Below are 17148 nucleotides of genomic sequence, written 5' to 3' on the forward strand. Positions count from 1 at the left end.
ATTTACTTCTCATCTCTCAGCTAGTTGCAGACCTCGCCCCCATTCCTCCTCCTTTAGCTTGTTTGTGGTCCAGTTGGGGTTCCTGATGATCCATCTCCAGCCCGGAGCACAGGTGTAGGTGAAACACCAAGCCGCCCATTCTGCACTTTCTGTTGGTTCCCTGTGCAGGATGGAGAGGAAGAAATAAGTATTCCTTAAATGCAAGGAGTGACACCTAATGGCCTGTCGAAGAATCCCCAAGCTCCACACAGCCTGGTGTCTTGGTATTTTTTTCCATATACATGAGTATATGAAAACACACAGAGCGTATTTTCACACATGTACTGAAATGTAAACCTCTCTCGTGGCCTGTCTACCCATCAACTAGGCTTTAAGGGTAATTTAATGTAGAGTCTTTACATTCATATGCAAGCAATTGTTTCTTTAAGCTCAAGACTTCGAAACAGCTGTAATAACCCAGATGCAAGTAAGAATTTCAGTGGTTTAGTTTGGAGTGTAAAATTCATGAATGCCGGCTGGCAGGTAAGGAGCCGCTGCTGCAGAGCAGCCATTTCACTGCTGCCGTCACTGTGCCAGGCAGCAGCAATCACGCAATTTAGGTCAGATGTAACCCTCAGGAGATCACCCAGTCCAACCTTTTATCGGCCTTTCAACTTCAGATGGCCACACAAGACAGCTGCTGCACAGCCAGCCTGTTCAAGGATGCTTCATCGCTGCTGGATCCAGCCAGACAGCTGCGGTGGCAGCTTCTTAACATTCTCCAGCCTCGTCATCACCATGAACTGCTCCAACCAATTCAGAAGAGATGTCCATCTTTTTTTTTTTTTCTCTCAGAAACTCACCGTTTGTTCTTTCTCCCTGTTAACCTTCAGTATGGTGCAACTTGCTTTACTGTAAGGATGTGTAGGGATGTTGCACGTATGGAAAAAACAACAGAACTGAGGGGCTCCAGAAGAACACTCAAAGAAGAAGAAAAATCCTTACAAGCCCTTTACCATACTGCACATCTTGGTGCTGCAGCAAGAGAAGCCTGAAGTTTGAATAGCTACTTTGAATTTCAGGAATTATTCACTAGTTTTCCCATTACAACTTTGATTTTGTAACGCGTTACCTGGTATCCTTTATTTCGAAGGCTGGTACAGTGGCAGGCAGCACCGCGTAGCCTAAGCCCTCCTGCAGGTTGTTCCAACTTAACAGCATTTCGTTGTTCTCTTGAAAAACATTCCTGGAAAGGAGGCTCAGGTAACTAACTCCTACGCAGGTTGTGCAGCCGCAGCTTCCCTGCCTGAGAAGCGTACTTCCACCCGGCCATAAATAGCCTGCTCAGCAGCTTACCCGCAGGAATTAGGGTTGAACGTGCTGCAAGAATACACTTCCCCTGTGACCTACATACCCCCAGTGAATACAAATAGTGGCTGGACTATGGAAGATGGTAAAGTATAGAGGAATGGCACTTTAAAAACATGTTTTTAAAGCAGACTATTTCTGTTACATGTCTTCTTGCATGATGCTCATATATTAGTCCAGAGAAAAATGCTACTTCCAATTCCTTCATCAGAACTCGAGTATTATGAAAACTTCCTAGACAAACATTTCCTTAAACAGTAAAAAACACTTGAAAACATTTGACCTTCAAGGTTTCTTGCTGGCTAACCAGTCTCAAGGCAACTTAAGAGCAGCCTCTTTCATAATAACAAAATAGCTAAGTAACCCCCATTTAGGTAGTTTGACCTCTGGAAACATTATCTGAATCGTTCTGAGCAATTCCAGCAGATGACCACAGAATGAGATTGCTTTTGCCTTTAGTTTGCAGAACCATTTGTTGACCTCTCTCGTACCTGATTTGTCTCAGAGATCAAGCATATTAACTTGTTTCTCAGAATTGCAGTCAGGCAACTTATTTTGCAGTTGAGTGAAGCATGTTTGTTCAAGATTCATTACTCAATTCTGCTGTTGTAGACAGTATCTAAACTCACTCAGGACAAAGTCAACCGATACAGAAGGCAAAGTTTCTTGCCTTTGACCCAAATTTAACAGCATATTTGAAAAACATACTGGTAGTCATTGTTATAATTGTGGGAAGGACACTGCATTCAAGAACAAAATCTTACAGAAACAGCATTCATAGCAACATACCCGAAAGAACAAGGCACGACCTGTTAATAATAGCCTGCAATAGGTAGCAACTGCAAAATCTGTCCACCCAGCTCTTTGTCACCTTTATCTCTGTATAAAAGAGGTCTTGGCATCATAATACTTTGCTGTAAAAACACGCATGGGCAGAGGTGATGTTTTTTTCCACAGCTGGTCCAAAACTGCTCAATTGTTTTGAGAACAGATCTATTTTAGGACACTTGTATATTTGAAACAGGACTTGCCTACAGCTTAAGTTCCCGCCGAGCTCCCCGGCAGGCGACACCATTCACTGAATTCTACAGGCCAATTCCCACATTTGTTTCTATTTGTTGTTCACATTAACACTGTTGATGTAAAAGAAGACATCAGGAAAAAAAAAAAAAGTATTCAGTTGAATATGAAAGTGTATTTAACAATACCCACAACGCTCCCTTCCTGGAGCGATCCTTTACTCTTACCAGTTGCAGTGGGAAAGACAAACCAGGAAACTGATGGGAACAATAGTAAGGGAAATACCTCTCAAAAAATGCTTTATGATGTGACAGACCATTCACGATGTGAATCTAGTCCTCATCTTAAAAAAACGTATGATAGTACAAATACTTCTGAGCAGTACTGTCCTTGTAATCTCAAGTTGCAGTGGGAACGCTAACAGATACTGCAGTTTTAAGAAGGAAGTATGGAAAATTAACATATCAGATCAAGTTTTAGAATCAGTATTTGTAAAATTTTTCACAGAAATGGAACAGATGTGAAACTGTCCTAAAAATATGACGGAGAAGGCAGAGGCTGATGCAGTTTACACTCACCAACACCTGATTTTACAGGGAAATTTAAGATCTCCAGAGGTCCCTTCCAACCCTACCATTCTGTGACTCTGTGAAGGGAAAGTGTTAATACAAAAAGGATCTATTAAACTAGGCTGTTATTAGCCATACAGGTGAGCCCACTCCTGAGTAACGCAAGATGGCCACAACTGCCATGTGAAACCCAGGCTTAATGAAAAGTTAAAATTCAATATCAATTTATTCAGAATATACAAGAACAACCCAATTCACATAAAACATCTGTAGCATCAGTATTTAAAAAAAATACACCAATGATTAAAAAGAGTAAAGGTATCATTTGCCAAATTCCATTGCACATCAGTTTATTTCCCAATTTCAAAAGGGAGCAGCAAGTAATTGGTTATATAAAGGCAAACATATGTGCATCCGAGGCTAATATAGCCATTTAAAGTTACAGCAACAATATATGAAACAGCACAATTATTTTTTTAACAAAAATATTTATAATCGGTTTTACAAGTAAGGAGTCAAGCTGTTAATTGTGTAACCAGTTAAATACTTTCAGTGCAGCAAGAAAACTGTTAACATGTCAGAAAGTTTCTATAGAAAACACATCTGCTCAGTGTTCATAACTTTCCACAGCACAATGGTTTTAGTACACAACTGCCTGACTTGTTGGATACTAACCACCGAGCTGGCTGGCTTCCAGGAGCAGCAAAACACAGACTGTCAGCTAAGTCAGTTTAATGCCATTTTGGCCTGTAAAGCACTGGAAGTCTAACTGGAAAATCATGAAGGCTTTTATGATACAGCCAGGAACAGCCTTTACCAGTATTTACCAGTATATACCGATATTCCTCACTTCTACTTACTAGTATCAGCATACGGAGGTCAGTCACTAATGCACATAATACCTATATCCTGACAACTAGGGAACTTTCAACATAGAGTTTGTGCAAACCATCAGAAAAAGTGGGTGGAGAGTCTAGATGGGATCCCGGACCAAAAGACACATAAGACAGACGTTCATTAGGTTGCATCTGACCACTCCAACTTTTAACAGTATACTAACTTTTAAATCCCTTTTGAAAACAAGCTCCTCAAAATGATTTTTTTTTTTTTTTTAAAATCATTCCTGTAAGTGCAGGGCCTTCTCCTCATCTACCAAGTGTCTTGTGCTTGATTTCCTCGCACCTTCATTGCCCTTCTAGACTTTCTTTTCCTGCTACAGCCCACCCATTAAATCCAAATGGACACTTTGCTATGTTTTTGATGCCTATGCCTCTCCCATCTTTGGCAAAAGCCCAGATTTGAAATTCTCATTCTCATCTATGTTTTCAAAAAGGTCGCGGGTGAGAAGGACCACCTGAGAGTGTAATTGTGGCTTATGCAAAATATTTACTACTCTAAAAATACCTGCCACTTTGTTACATTGCATTAAACAGAACGATTCTTACCTATTACAGATGGTTAACTTTAAGAATGGCCCAAAACACTTAAAAAAAACAACACAAAGGGGTCTTAAGAACAAATTAAAAAATAATAGGATAGAAAACATCTTGATTTTAAAAACTGCCTTGAAAACATGCAGTTTGCAAGTATCCACTTTCTCTTGTATTACTCAGGTTCTGCAGCAAGAACGTCAGCAAGAACATCCACCTACTAAAACATGAATGTTTGATTCTTTGGAATATAACTAGCAGCAAACTTCCTGGTCAGCGCTGACGTGCAACTCCACAAAACTTGTTGTTCAGCATGCTGACAGCAGCTTACATTCCAGTTCAGAACAGGCACGCAGGGAAGTAACCACAGCTACGCAAACCCTGAGCAAAGTAGTTTTCAAGCAATGTTTTCAGCCTTGGTTTATCTTTTTGAGACAGCTTTCTGAAAGGTTTTATGCAAGACAAGAATCAAGGTGCTCATTTATTTTAGACTCCAAAACCTCAGCCTGGCAAACAGGACAACCGACTTTTCTATCCTGCCTTACAGTAGCGCTGGAACTTGCAGAGGACACTGTAGATTCAGTTTTGGTTTTCATAGGTGTATTTATACTGGAAGTGACATCAGTACTCCCTTTTTTAATGAAATAGTTTTCAAAGGCAGTTTTGTCTTCCATTTTTGGCCACTTCTGCAGTGTATTAATAAATTCTGAGCTTTTTTCCTCTCGTGCAACCTCAGCTGTTGTCTGCTCAAAACAAAATTGTTTTGGTGGCCTGTTATAAAACGGCATAACCCTCTTGCCATTTGCAGAGCCTTGGTTTGATTTTTCTTCCATAACACGAGCAATTTTAACAGGTGATCCACTAACATTCTTGTAAGCTTTTGTATTAGCAACAGAGGGTTTAGGAAACTCACGCTTTGAAGCCAAGTTGATTTTCTCACTGGCATCGTCAGCATAGAGTGGAAAGAAGATGCCACTACGGGGAGATTTTTCAAATTTTATCTCATTTTTAGGGATTGGTATTGTCTTTACTGCTGAACGATGCTGTGAACCAGGTGTTTCAGTGTTTCTAACACGGCTGCTGGAATTTATGCTTTTTTCTGAGAGTCCACTGTCTCCTCCTCCAAGCCGATATCCCTTTCCACTAAAAGGTGTCAGATTTTTCATATCACGTGTTTGTGGCTTGCCTGCAAAATAAGAGAAGAAAGTAAGAAAAGTTAGTAACTTTTTCATATATAAATCACGGGCTTAGTATTTCATGTACTTCGCCCGAAAAATCTGCTGCTTGAAAAGAGTGTAGCAAAGTAAACCTTTTGCAAACAATTAAGTTGAGAACGAGCCTAGAAATGCACAAATAAAGTGGGCCATGTTTTTTGCTACATAACAGTAATATCTAACCAAAGCTTGTGTAGTGGTTGATCTGTATTTGTTTGAGAAAAAAAATAAATTTAAATACCTTTGTTAGTTGACTCAGAATTTGGAAGTTTTGCTGGCTGGGCTTTCTCCTTGGATTTCTTAGAAAAGTTCTCTGGCTCCTTCACTTTTGTGAATGTACCTCCACAAGTCTCTTGATGCTCAGCCCACCAGAAATCTCGTGCAGAGGGTGCTCTATTCATTGAACGTTTCACATATCCAAAATAAGGTTTTCTGTTTTGGCAAGGGCCATTGCATCGCCACCAGTGCTGGCGGTACAAATCCACCTCATCATGAAAAGTATGATAGATCTAGGTTTAAAAAAAAAAAAACAAACCAAAGTAGTCATTCAGAAAGCTTCTAATTTTCTATCACTAGCTCTACAGGATTTTTGTAAAAACATATTATTATTTCATTCCTTCCATTACTGCTGTGATTTTTCACATTACCAGTTAAGAGAGCTGAACCTGGGTAAAATTTGATCAACATCTATCTACCATTAAAACAAAGCTTTAAAAAAAAAAGACAGGACGTGTAGGAATATGTCCTGGCTATCTTGTTTGAACTGCAGTAAAATCAATTTGAAAAATCTATCTACAATTTCACCCTAAATGATGTATTATTTAGAATGCATTGTGAACAATACCAGTATTGTGTTCTTCCTCCAGCTATTATCTTAATTAATCTTATCAGATGCATTATTTTTAAATATTATCAACCCACTAGCCTCTACTGATATAAATCTTAACTAAACCAGAGCGCTCTTCCCCAAATACTATTCCGCACATGGAGCTATTCTGTCCCTAGTATCACCATGTTGTTTCAAGTTTACAACAAAAGTTTAAAGAAAAATACTTACAGAGAGCATACTTGAAAATTACATGACTAACAACTCACCACATCTTCCTCAACCTGTTCCCACCACCATCTCTGACAAAATAACTATGGTACTGGCATACAATTGGATGCAAATTTGTATTGGTACCAACTGTGGAGTGTCTAGCAAGGACAAATGTATTACTCATACCACATCAGGCTTATTAAAAAACCAAATCAGTAAGAAACCTCTATTAAATTAGTTAAGTGGATTATGCTTACTGTGACATTGGCTCCAGTCAAGCGATTAATGCGACGCATGTGTTTGCAGAACTCTGGTCCATGAGATTCACGATCTTTGTCGTTATTAGTAACAAAAAGCAGGGCATGGATCATTTCATGCAACAGTGTCTGAAACAATGCAAATCATTAACTATTTACTGAAAAGCATTACAGATAGCTTCAAAATTAAGCTGGAAGTATTTTACTCCTCTACATTTATCTTGGTATTTGGATCTTATTTTCACGCATTCACATGTTCAGTCTGGGTCATAAAAACGTAATACTGATTCTACCTGTGAAATCAAATTACCCCTGTTCCCATACCACCAAAACATGCTGGAGAATATTAGTACAATAAGTGATATTCCAAACAGGAGAAATAATCCTCAAACTTAAGTCAGACCTTGAAAGAGATCATCCCCTCTAAAACTGAAAAGAGAGACTCTTGTGAGAAAGCTGAAACTCTACAGCATTTCTGTTCATTACAGAAAAATTAATGTTGAGCCAATTCAAAGCAGCAGCCTTGACAGAGGCACAAGAAGCAACACAAAGTTATGTTTACAGTCATATCCTATACCCTTATTTTCTGCTGTTGGCCTTTTGACTTAAAAGATGAAACTACAGCCATTTTCTGATTGTGCTTTCTGTCCATGCTTGATTTTAATATTAGAGGATAACTTAGGAGTAAAAAAGTTTTTTTCCTTATAAAGTCATTAAAATAAACAAGTGACTTTAGAGTCCTACTCAGAGTTCCCCATTAAGAAGCATAAACCTGAAAAATTAACATGCCTTTGCAACACAAGCAACACAAACGCAGCAACAATGCCACCACTGTTTCACAATCTACAGATCACTGTATATAAGAATTCCACTAGGAAATGTAAAATATGTGTATAGGGTGGGAGGGGAGACACCCTACATTTTACGTGCAGATTCATTAGCAACCTTCAAATACCTCAACGAGATCCTTCCTTGGTCTTAACTTTAGGAGTGGTTCACTTAGACGAATGGAACACATTCCACTTTTTCCTTCATATCTACACAATCCAGCACAGCTGAAAGAGACACAGAAGGCAAGTATGAAAACCTACTTGTTCCTGTAGTACATGAAAAAAATTGAGAATTGGAGTTAAAATGCTGGCCCCTTCCAACACACACTAGGTAACTCAGAACATGAGAAACCATTTTTAGTAGGTACTTGAAAAACTCTGTTTTCATTAAGCAAGAAAAAAAAGCCTGCAAGTTTCTTAGAATAAACTGTGACTGAACCAGCAAAAGAGATACTATAATTTATTAGATGTCTTGCAATCACTTAATTCAAAGCCAGCGATCCTGAGGGTGGGGGGGAAATAATCACAATGGACTGTTCCAAGCTAACCTGTTTAGGAGGCAGAGGACTATTTCCATTAGAACTCCTGATGGGTGAAATACATAAAACAGAAGCCAGAGATTCACAGCAGCCAACACTGACTTAACTGCTGGATGCTGCAATTTCACCCCTCACCCTCCCCGAACTTTTGATGCTTACTGAACCTTTACAGATCATCACTTCTGAACAGTAATCCAGCAGAAACTTTTCAAAATTCCTTTTTTTTTTTTGTGATTAGAGTAGTCCTCTACCAGTTCAGTATCCAAATATTTTCAAGTGTCTAAAGAGTACCGCAACCAGCAGAAGACAAGAGGGGGCAGGACTCCAGCAGCCAACAACTGCATCAGCTGATCTGCTGCAGAACTGCAGCCTGCACTCCAAAGTTGGTTGTTTTTTTTTAAATCTCAGATTTCTTGTATATTCCCCTTCCTAGTAGTCTATTCTAAGTCTTGTTAATATACTATTACCATTTCATATTTGCCTTTCTGCCATGCTGTAAAACTACCATAAAACCTAAGAATAAGAAAAATGACAGCAAGAGAAGTAGGTTAGTTTAAGTTCAACACACATAGCTTAAGACCAAGTTATTTATTCCACTTTAACATCTCTCCAGTTTTGCCTGCACCACGGGAAAAGCCATTTATAGCAGCCAAGGACGACAAATGAAGGACAAAACAGACAATGACAGTGACCAACCCACATCCCAGGTTAGAAAAGCAGGGTATTCAAACACCTGGAAGAGAAGCTATGGCACTAGGAGCTCGTGCCTACAAAGCTACGGGAAGGAGCAGCATACAGTAACAATTAACAGCTTTTCCTTCCTCCCCCTAAAGCCTACAGCTAGACGAGTCACAGGCTCTTCCGACAGCTCTGACACAGCACTGGCACACTGCTGGGGCCGCTCACGGGCAGCTTCTGAAACCCGGGGCCGGCGAACGCCATCCGACAGCGCTGCTCGGGAAGGACCGGCTTCCCCCGCCGCCCTCCCGCTGCCGGCTGGCCAGCCCCCCTCCGCACGCCGGCTCCCCGCCCGGGCCGGGCGATGCCTGGCTAGAGGCCCGGCCGCGGAGCCCCGTCCCCCTCCCCACACAGGGCTGCCCCCCGGCCCGAAACGGCGGCGTACAGAGTCATGCGTGGGCTCCACGACACCTCCACAGCCGCCAGCCGCCCCCAGAAGAGCGTCTCGTTGAACTGCACGAAGAGGCCGTGCACGTCGGGGCTGGGGTCCAGCAGCTCCCAGGACTCGTCCACCATCGACAGCGGGCGGAGCGGCGAGGGGGCCTGCCAGGCCTCGGGGAGCGGCGAGGCCTCAGGGCACGCCGCTGCCGCAGCCGCCGCCGCCTTATCCTCCGCTTCCCACAGCTCCTGGAGCTGCAGCGCCAGCACGAAGTCCTCCTCCTCCGCCTCCGCCGCCGCCGCCGCCGCCGCCGCCGCCATCCCGTCAGCAGCGCTGCCCCCCGGGCCGGGCGCTAGAGTCGCCCCGGCGGCGCCTGAAGCCCCGTGCACATGCGCACTGCGCCACCAACGCCGCCGCCGCGCGCACTGCGCATGCGCAGAACCCCCTCTAACGCCCGCCCCTCCGTCCGTTGGGGGCTCCTACGCATGCGCAGCGGGCGCGGCGACGCTGGCGAAGGCGGCCTACGTACCGCGGCGCGCAGGCGCGGTGGCGGCCTCTCCGGCGGCGGCGGTGGCGGCGGCGATCGGAGGGCTGGCTGGAGGGGCGGCCGTGACCATGGCGCTGTCGCTGGGTGAAGGCGGCGGGAGCCGGCTGCGTCGGCAGCTGGAGTCGGGGGGCTTCGCGGCGGGGGAGTACGTGAAGCAGCTGTCGCAGCAGTCGGACGGGGACCGGGACCTGCAAGAGCACCGGCAGCGCATCCAGGCGCTGAGCGAGGAGACGGCCCAGAGCCTGAAGCGCAATGTCTATCAGAACTACCGGCAGTTCATCGAGACGGCGCGGGAGATCAGCTACCTGGAGAGCGAGATGTACCAGCTCAGCCACATCCTGACCGAGCAGAAGGGCATCATGGAGGCCGTCACCCAGGCCCTGCTCCTCCAGGCCGACCGCGATGACCCCGCCCTGGGCGCCCGTCGTGCTGCCGCCGACCCCTTCCTGCCGCTCTCGGCCAAGGAGGCCACGGCCAGCGAGGAAGGGCGGCAGCGCACCCTCACTACCCTCCTGGAGAAGGTGGAGGGCTGCCGTGACCTCCTGCCTGAGAGCCCTGGCAAGTACCTCGTCTACAACGGGGACCTGGTGGAGTATGATGCTGACCACATGGCGCAGATCCAGCGGGTGCACGCCTTCCTCATGAATGACTGCCTGCTGGTGGCCACCGCCCTGCCCAACCGCCGCGGCGCCTACCGCTATGATGCCCTCTATCCCCTCGATGGGCTGGCTGTGGTCAACGTCAAGGACAACCCACCCATGAAGGACATGTTCAAGCTGCTCATGTTCCCTGAGAGCCGCATCTTCCAGGCCGAGAACGCCAAGATCAAGAAGGAGTGGCTGGAGGTGCTGGAGGAGACCAAGCGCAACCGGGCCCTCAGTGAGAAGCGACGCCTGGAGCAGGAGGCCCTGCCACGGCCTGCCCCGACACCCCCTGAATCCACCAACCCCTTTGAGGAGGATGAGGATGAGGAAGAGGAAGAGCCCTCTGCTGAGGAGGAGGTGGTCGACCTCTCACTTGAGTGGATCCAGGAACTGCCTGAGGACCTGGACGTCTGCATTGCTCAGCGTGACTTCGAGGGGGCGGTGGACCTCTTGGATAAACTCAACGAGTATCTAGGGGACAAGCCTGTGAGCCAGCCTGTGAAGGAGCTGCGGGCCAAGGTGGATGAGCGGGTCCGGCAGCTTACGGACGTGCTGGTGTTTGAGCTGTCTCCAGACCGCTCGCTGCGGGGAGGGCCGCGGGCCACCCGCCGAGCCGTATCCCAGCTCATTCGCTTGGGCCAGTCCACCAAGGCATGTGAGCTGTTCCTGAAGAACCGTGCAGCTGCAGTGCAGACAGCCATTCGACAGCTACGCATTGAGGGTGCCACACTGCTTTACATCCACAAGCTCTGCCATGTCTTCTTCACCAGCCTTCTAGAGACGGCGAGAGAGTTTGAGACCGACTTTGCTGGTAACAATGGCTGCTACTCGGCCTTTGTTGTCTGGGCCCGCTCTTCCATGAGAATGTTTGTAGATGCCTTCAGTAAGCAAGTATTTGACAGTAAAGAGAGCTTGTCGACTGCAGCAGAGTGCGTCAAGGTAAGAGGGTCCAAAGAGGGTGGTGTGACATGATGGCTAACACAAAGGCTGCGAAGCTTGGAAATCTTCTTTTCTAACCGTAGGCTAGTTGTTGGTTCTTGAGTGTGTCTCCAGAGAGGTTTTCTGCATTGAAAGGTTAGTAGTCATTTGGAGTTTGTTTGGGTTTTTTTTCAGTTTTACAGAGGAAAGCATTAAGATGAAAATACACAGCAAGAAAAATCCTGCCTTTATCAGAAATGCAATATGTATTTATTCTTAATTTGCTTTTAGCCAGTAGGAGGTCCTAAAATTTACATAAGCTACATCTGAATGATGAGTATTTTTAAGACTTTTTGTTTGTTTTCCAAGCCTGTCCTGGACGTCATTTCCATATTTTGCAAGACGTAACTTTCTCGGGTTGTGCTTTATTTCAGCTGCTAATAGGGGAAAAAAAAATGTGTGTGTGTGTGAGTTATAATGTAGTTGTCCAGAGTATTTTTGTCAGTCAGGGTTTATCTTTCAGTTATTGATTTCTCATTAATAAGGAATTTCTTAAAGGAGGAGAAATAAGGAAGTATGACTGACGCATCTCTCTTTTCTGAGAGTGATAAATTTGGTAAATGTGTAAGATGTAAAGGGGGCCTGCACGCTAGTAACAGCCTTTGCTTTTTGTTAATACCTAAGGTGGCTAAAGAGCACTGCAAGCAGCTTAGCGAGATTGGACTGGATCTCACCTTCATCATTCATGCCCTTCTGGTGAAGGATATCAAAGGTGCTTTACAGAGCTACAAGGATATCATCATTGAGGCCACCAAGCACCGCAACTCTGAGGAAATGTGGAGAAGGATGAACCTAATGACTCCAGAGGCACTGGGGAAACTCAGGGAGGAGATGAGAAGCTGCGGGGTGAGCAATTTTGACCAATACACAGGTGATGACTGCTGGGTCAACCTTAGCTATACTGTAGTGGCTTTCACTAAGCAGACTATGGCCTTCTTGGAGGAAGCGTTAAAGCTTTACTTTCCAGAGCTGCATATGGTTCTTTTAGAGAGTCTTGTGGAAATCATCCTGGTGGCTGTCCAGCATGTTGATTACAGTTTACGATGTGAACAGGACCCTGAGAAGAAAGCCTTCATTAGGCAGAATGCATCCTTCCTGTATGAAACTGTCCTTCCTGTTGTGGAAAAAAGATTTGAGGAAGGAGTTGGAAAGCCAGCCAAGCAGCTACAGGATCTGAGAAATGCTTCAAGATTGATGCGTGTAAATCCGGAAAGTACCACCTCTGTGGTGTGAAGTAACCTAACTGTTCTTATGAACGGGGTGTGAAAGCACTTACTGAAAATGTTGTACATTGAATTTATGAACTAAATGGTGTGGGTTTTTTTGAGTCCCTGAAAAATGCAGAAGTCTTACTGCTGTACTCCAGAAGCTGAAGACTTACAATCAAAGCCTGCAAGGATGCAATGCTTTTCTTGGTGGATGGGGGGGTGGGGGAGCGAGAAGCAAGGTCGAGGTCACATGTCCTCGGACAGCATATCCTGTAGGAATGGCTTGTGTAGTGTTTGTGACTTGGGAAGTACTATAGTATACAATTTTTGGCCAAAGGTTTGTGAAAGTCTTAAATATACGTACACCGTATGGCAGGAAAAGATCACTTTTCATCGTGTCACTGTAGGAATTCTTTTTCAAGGCAGTGTTCTGGTAGGAGGGGAAGTACCCAGGGTGTGGTATTGGGTGAGGCACGTCCACCATGCAGTTGTGACTCAGCACTGAAGATAAACAACATGGATTTGCACAGTCAGATTTGTTTGGTAGCAAAGCAGACTCTTCAGTTCTCCAACATTCAAATTCTCTTCATTCATTTCAGAGACAGATCTAAATTAAAAATGTTCTCTGTGTGTGTAAAGGGGCTGCTTCTATTTAATAAGCTGGCCTGTTGGCTTAAATTACAGCTCTCTGACAGCAGAAGGTTTGTTTTCAGAAACATTTGTTCCCTTCGGAGAAGAATCAAAAATAACTTTCTTCCCTTCCCCTTTGTGTTTTTAACTGGAATAATTGAGTATCCTACTCTTGCACTTTCAAATGGAAGCTTTTGCAGTTTGCATCATGGCAATGAATGCCTTGTGACTGCCTGAACAAACAAAAGATATTGCTAGTAAAACATTCTGCATAACTGCTTGTGCTGGAGCTTCTTCATTTCTCCCTATTTTTGCAGTTTTCACTTTAGTGGTGAGTTTTAGTTCTCGTGCTCTTTGGATGCCTTTTGAATGGTTAGATTTTGCAAAGCATCCTACTGTCTCTGCTCACTTCCTTTCCAGTGTTTGGGCCTTTTGCTAGCAAATCACAGGAAAAAAACCTGATACAAAATGGTTTTAAAGGGTAACTCATTGCTCTTAGCTAAAACTGATTGAAAACCACTGAAATAGCTATAGTTTTATTTTAAGGGACGGGGACAGTGAGAATAAGAAATTGTGTGAACATGTTATGTCCAAGAGAGAGCCACAGAGGCGTTCTTTCACTAGTGAACTATTTTCGATACCAGAACCTGGTGGAGTATGTCAGAGTAATGTATTCTGTGTCATCTGTTTAAAGTGGGCAAGGGTAGCAACCTGGCCCTACTTAATCTGAGAAATACTTTCAAGTGGATTATAAGTGAGCACTCTCCATGATGACAGGCAGAGGGGAGAGGGAGGAGTGAGGGAGAAGGGAGGGCTTTTTTTCACTGAAGACAGGTATATTTTGTTGTTTTCTTTACAGCAGAAGAAAGCAGAATAAATATGCTTATGGCTCTGGCATAAGATTGAATAGAGAGGAAAGCCCTATTCATGCTTCCGTTGCAAGCTGGTATAGCACATCTTATCCTCATCAGAGGATGAAATGTAGAATGTAATTCTGCCACGTGCTCTGTTACGTCTCTGTCACTACTCCCTTGATCAACCTATTTATGGCCTGCAGGGCCGTCATCCATGGAGCAGTGGGCTTACATGGATGTTGGTTTTAATGGACCAGGGAATCTGGCCTTTCCTTTGGGTGGTCAAATATCATGTTGGTGTGCCTGTCACAATTTCAAACACATGTGGATTTGTGTAAACTGCTGTAGGTAGCATTAATATTTTGTAACTTGTGAATCTATTCAAGTCATAATAAAAAACCCCCAATAACTTAAGGAAAACAATGTGCAATTAAATTAAACACGCTTTGTATGTTAATTCAGTTAACAGAAAAAGTCAACATATGCTGAGAGTCATGGTTTAATAAATTTCATATTTGCAGACGGTAATTTGGAATGGCACTTTTCTTTTCCTGAGCTGTACACTTGTGGGGATAGTGTTGTTCAAGCTGGGATTTGTAGTAACTACTGAATAATATGATGGCAGTTTTGATTTGGGGAAGAACTAGTCGTATTCTTCTGTTTTGAGACATTTTCGTATAAAATCTGGTTTCCTTTGGCTGCTGTGACAAAATTGTGATGTGTAAAATGTAGATTTTTTTTTTTTTTAATTCAGATGAATTTATGTATTAGAATTTAATGCAATAACTTTTCTGAACAGTGAGGACCACGTATTAAAACTTTTGGACATACAACACTAGTGGTGTATTTCTGTTTTTATTGCATCATCATCAGAAAGAGGATGTTGGTTCAAAGTTCAAGTCTGCTAATAAATTTCCAGTGATGTTGAAGAGCTTCAGGTCAGTCGTTTGTGAGGGAGATCTAAGAGGCAGCCAAGTGATGTCACTTCAGTTACATTCTTACAAAGTGAGTGTGTGGCTTAATAAGGAGAAGTTGGAAGAAAATGTTCCTCGACATTGTATCTGATTCAAATTGAGGAGAGGCTGTACTGTACTCTAATGGGACTTTGGGTAGATACAGGAGGCCTCATCAACACCAGGGCAGCATAACGCCGTAGGGTTTGTTACCTTCCAGAGATTATTTTGTCACCAGAGTCTATTCATACGTAACTCGAATGCTGAATGTGCAGTACAAGCCATCTCCACACTAGGTGGAGTTTTATCCGCTGAAACCTCAGTACGCCGTGGGCAGGCGCAGGCATTAAATCTGTGCTACCTCGCAGCGTGGCTCGGGATGTTTTTGTAGGACATTTGGGAACAAAGATGCTGCACTGAACCATTCAGCTGTTAGGGTCAACTCTTTTTCCTTCCTTGGTAATGCTTTTCTTATACATTTTCTAATTTTTATACTGTTAATTTCTTAATTCTTCGAGTTTTCTTTTCCTGCTGTGTTTCTATACCATCGGCAGGCATCCTGCAGAGGATGTCAGCTTTCTGCATTTTCTAAAGGTATGTACCAACTTGTGACTTTTGTTCTGCCTGAGAGATGCTCTGCTAGACTGCAAGCCCCTGCAGAGATGTGAAAAGTCGCTTGTCCCAGATTCCGCTGTCTCGTGTAAGATGTTCAGCTTAATGACTTCTCAAAGTCACGCTTGTGTGACCTCTTGTCATTTTACTTCAATATTGGACTGAGATTCCAATGAGAGCTCATGCTCATAATGCAGATTTGCACTCCAGCACCATAATGCAGAAGGTCCCCACCGCCAATCTTCCCAACTTCCACACTCTTTACATTCCCTTTGCTGCACAACTCTTACATTTTAGTCGGGTTACCTTTTACTTAAAAATATTAGTAGTTCTGCAAACTCACAGTGTGTTTGCTCTGAAGAAAATCAAATCCAGAACGGGGCTTATCTGTCAGGGAGCTTTGTGGGCATAGCCTGTAGACACATCTTTTACCTCAAAGGTTCGGGAGTTGTGATAGGCATTCAAACCCTACAAACTCTGAAAGGTAGTGGAGAGAGGAACACTGCAAACTATGGAAAGAATGTTTCCCAATCTTACGTAGTATACTGTTTTTGTGAAAATAAGTTTATGCCCTTTGTAGTTACAAGGGATACAGATGAGAGTAATTGATCAGAATTTGATTGAGCTACCTCAGAGTAATTACCTCTTGAGTACTTAAGAAACTTTACTAATACAACTACAGTGGCTTAAATGTGCCCTATAATACAGTTCTCAGCTTCAGAGTTACAGGCTGAACCAGATTCTCTGTTACAGATGTGCTCTATTTGACACAGCAGAGAGCAAGTACTAGCAAGAGGCCTGGCCTGTGCTGACCACTGAGCAGTATTCCCCTTCCCGGTGGTTTACACGGCTGATCAGAACAGCTTTAAGGCAATTTTAGACCACCCTTCTGTGACCCTGTGGTATTTCTCCTCTCTCCCTCCCCATGCAGTAGATGGATCATGGCTGCATTCCTTTCCATGGTTTGAGCATCCCACTTCTCATCCAGGCAGAAGATCATATGGGAGAATGGAAAGAACCTGTTCCTCAGATTTCTTGAAGAAAGCTGTGATGGCATGTGGTGACCAGTGGGGGTCCCACAAGAGTTCTGCATTGGTGAGCATCACCTCGGTGCAAGGAAAACAGGCACCCGCTGTATATGCAAGCAGATACCATTGCCTTCAGTTTGTTCTCATAGACCAGTAAAAGAGCTAAAAGCAGGTATGAAAGCTGAGATATTAATCTCTTCATGTCATGGCAGGAGCTGGACTCTGAGGCATCGGCTTAGATTACCCAAAATATGATTTGGCCCTGCAGCTGGTGGGAGTTTTGTTCAGATGTGCTAATACATCGGCATGTGATTATTGAATGTACTGTGCTG

General features: G+C 43.9%; 2 protein-coding genes across 2 annotated transcripts; one reads left to right on the forward strand and one right to left on the reverse strand.

Moving 5' to 3' along the window:
• Positions 1-3269: 3269 nt before the first annotated feature.
• Positions 3270-9979, reverse strand: SPRTN (SprT-like N-terminal domain). The gene is made up of 6 exons (XM_063328953.1): positions 9892-9979; positions 9369-9657; positions 7832-7931; positions 6877-7005; positions 5822-6089; positions 3270-5552 (listed from the first exon to the last, which is right to left on the reverse strand). Exons 1-6 carry the CDS (start codon positions 9977-9979, stop codon positions 4819-4821), a joined length of 1608 nt encoding a protein of 535 aa, XP_063185023.1. The 3' UTR covers positions 3270-4818.
• EXOC8 (exocyst complex component 8) lies at positions 9894-15050 on the forward strand. Its single transcript, XM_063329042.1, has 2 exons — positions 9894-11492; positions 12156-15050. The coding sequence occupies exons 1-2, from the start codon at positions 9978-9980 to the stop codon at positions 12762-12764; spliced, it is 2124 nt and encodes a 707-aa protein (XP_063185112.1). The 5' UTR covers positions 9894-9977; the 3' UTR covers positions 12765-15050.
• The last annotated feature ends 2098 nt before the right edge of the window (positions 15051-17148 follow it).

The sequence above is a fragment of the Chroicocephalus ridibundus genome, chromosome 3 (assembly GCF_963924245.1).
Source record: "Chroicocephalus ridibundus chromosome 3, bChrRid1.1, whole genome shotgun sequence".
Taxonomy (NCBI): Eukaryota; Metazoa; Chordata; class Aves; order Charadriiformes; family Laridae; genus Chroicocephalus; species Chroicocephalus ridibundus.

Excerpts from the sequence above, each read along its gene's own strand:
- EXOC8 (XM_063329042.1), top strand. The coding sequence starts at position 9,978 with ATGGCGCTGTCGCTGGGTGAAGGCGGCGGGAGCCGGCTGCGTCGGCAG. Across the intron at positions 11,493-12,155 it reads CTGCAGCAGAGTGCGTCAAG|GTGGCTAAAGAGCACTGCAA; the intron begins GTAAGAGGGTCC and ends TTAATACCTAAG.
- SPRTN (XM_063328953.1), bottom strand. The coding sequence starts at position 9,979 with ATGGTCACGGCCGCCCCTCCAGCCAGCCCTCCGATCGCCGCCGCCACC. Across the intron at positions 6,090-6,876 it reads TGACTGGAGCCAATGTCACA|ATCTATCATACTTTTCATGA; the intron begins GTAAGCATAATC and ends TTTTAAACCTAG. Across the intron at positions 5,553-5,821 it reads TTCTGAGTCAACTAACAAAG|GCAAGCCACAAACACGTGAT; the intron begins GTATTTAAATTT and ends CTTATTTTGCAG.